The 1337-nt window shown below is 48.2% G+C and overlaps 1 protein-coding gene across 1 annotated transcript; it reads right to left on the reverse strand.

Annotated features, from left to right (window-relative positions):
• Window positions 1-184: 184 nt before the first annotated feature.
• EMH_0098590 (uncharacterized protein) lies at window positions 185-1208 on the reverse strand (the record flags this gene model as incomplete). The annotated part of the gene is made up of 2 exons (XM_038022040.1): window positions 185-793; window positions 942-1208. The coding sequence occupies 2 exons, from the start codon at window positions 1206-1208 to the stop codon at window positions 185-187; spliced, it is 876 nt and encodes a 291-aa protein (XP_037877894.1).
• Between the last annotated feature and the right edge of the window lie 129 nt (window positions 1209-1337).

Genomic DNA, 1337 nt, shown 5'->3' on the forward strand with positions numbered 1-1337 from the left:
ATATATATATATATATATATATATATATATATGTATATATATATATATATATATATATATATATATATAGTTGGGAATTACATCAAGAAATAAAAAGAAGAAGCCAATTCCCATTTACAACCCTGCCCATGCGGCCTTCTGCTTTTCCCTCCTCCGCTGTTACTGTTACCATGCTGGTGTCTAATCAATAAGTACCAAGCGAAAAGTCCATTACAGGCACATTAGCTCGAATGACGTCACCATGGAAATGCTCCACTTGGGGCTCCAAAGTGACAGATAAAAGATGCTTTTTAAATATTTGGAGTACCGACCGTTCATGGTAAGCTTGATTCTCAAGGAAAATTCTTACCTTTTCTTCTGCAGACCAGCTGGCCCCATGCAAGAAAAGACCTGATACGTCATGTGCAAAACCTCGCGTTGATCCGCTTCCATTTTCCTGGTCGCTCGCAGACGCGTCCGCGGAAGCAGTTCCTTCTTCATTTTCAAGAACGTAGAACGTAAAGCCTACCGAATCAATTTTCAGGCTTTGGCGCCTCGCGTACTGTTGTAGCATCGCTTTGCAGACGCTGCGAGGGCTGAAACAGCCAGGCAGCCAGAACGGATGTGGAGGTTTTCCCCGCAGCCACAAAGCCATGAAATCCACACGGCGCCTTAGATTGGCCATCCAAGCAGCCAGTCCAAATGACATAGGGTAGCTCGCTGCTGCTACTGCCTGTGGCACCCGGTTTTGCCTCAGGCATTGGTACATCTCTTCAACTTCCGGCGTGCATTCTATTACTCCGTCAGCTGCATCCTAAGAGAAAAAGAGGCCGACAAGTGTGCCGAGAACATTCGTTGTTCGTAAACCTTCACTTTGACTCAGCGGCAACGCCACTTTATGCAGGCTCTCCGCAGACGACAACCATTAAATGCATCACAAGGGCCTTCGTAGCAGAATTAACCTGGACAATTTGGAGGCTCTTCCGCATAACGGTGATAAGCGCATTGTAACGCGCCAGTTCTTGGAGAAGCGCCGCATCCATTGCATCCTCGTAAGGATTCACTCTCGAAGAGATCACCTCTTCTACGTCGAAAAGTGGAGGCAGCTGGCCCATCAGCGACGCCGCTCGCTCCGTAAACTCGCTGTTGTTTCCTCCTGCCGAAGCAGTATGCCCCGAGCTAGGCGTCGCAGCCTGTTGCTGCTGAACGCGCATTAGAAGCTGCTGCATTGCTGAAGACTCAGCAGCTGCCACGGCAACTGCAGCATTAGCTTGTAAGCCGAAAAGCTGCGGCGCAAAACAGGAATAGGCTTAACGCACATTGTACTTGACATCTGAAGCTCCATCCGGGCAACTTCA

This window comes from Eimeria mitis, genomic scaffold, assembly GCF_000499745.2.
Source record: "Eimeria mitis Houghton genomic scaffold, Emh_scaff10008, whole genome shotgun sequence".
In the NCBI taxonomy this organism is placed as follows: Eukaryota; Apicomplexa; class Conoidasida; order Eucoccidiorida; family Eimeriidae; genus Eimeria; species Eimeria mitis.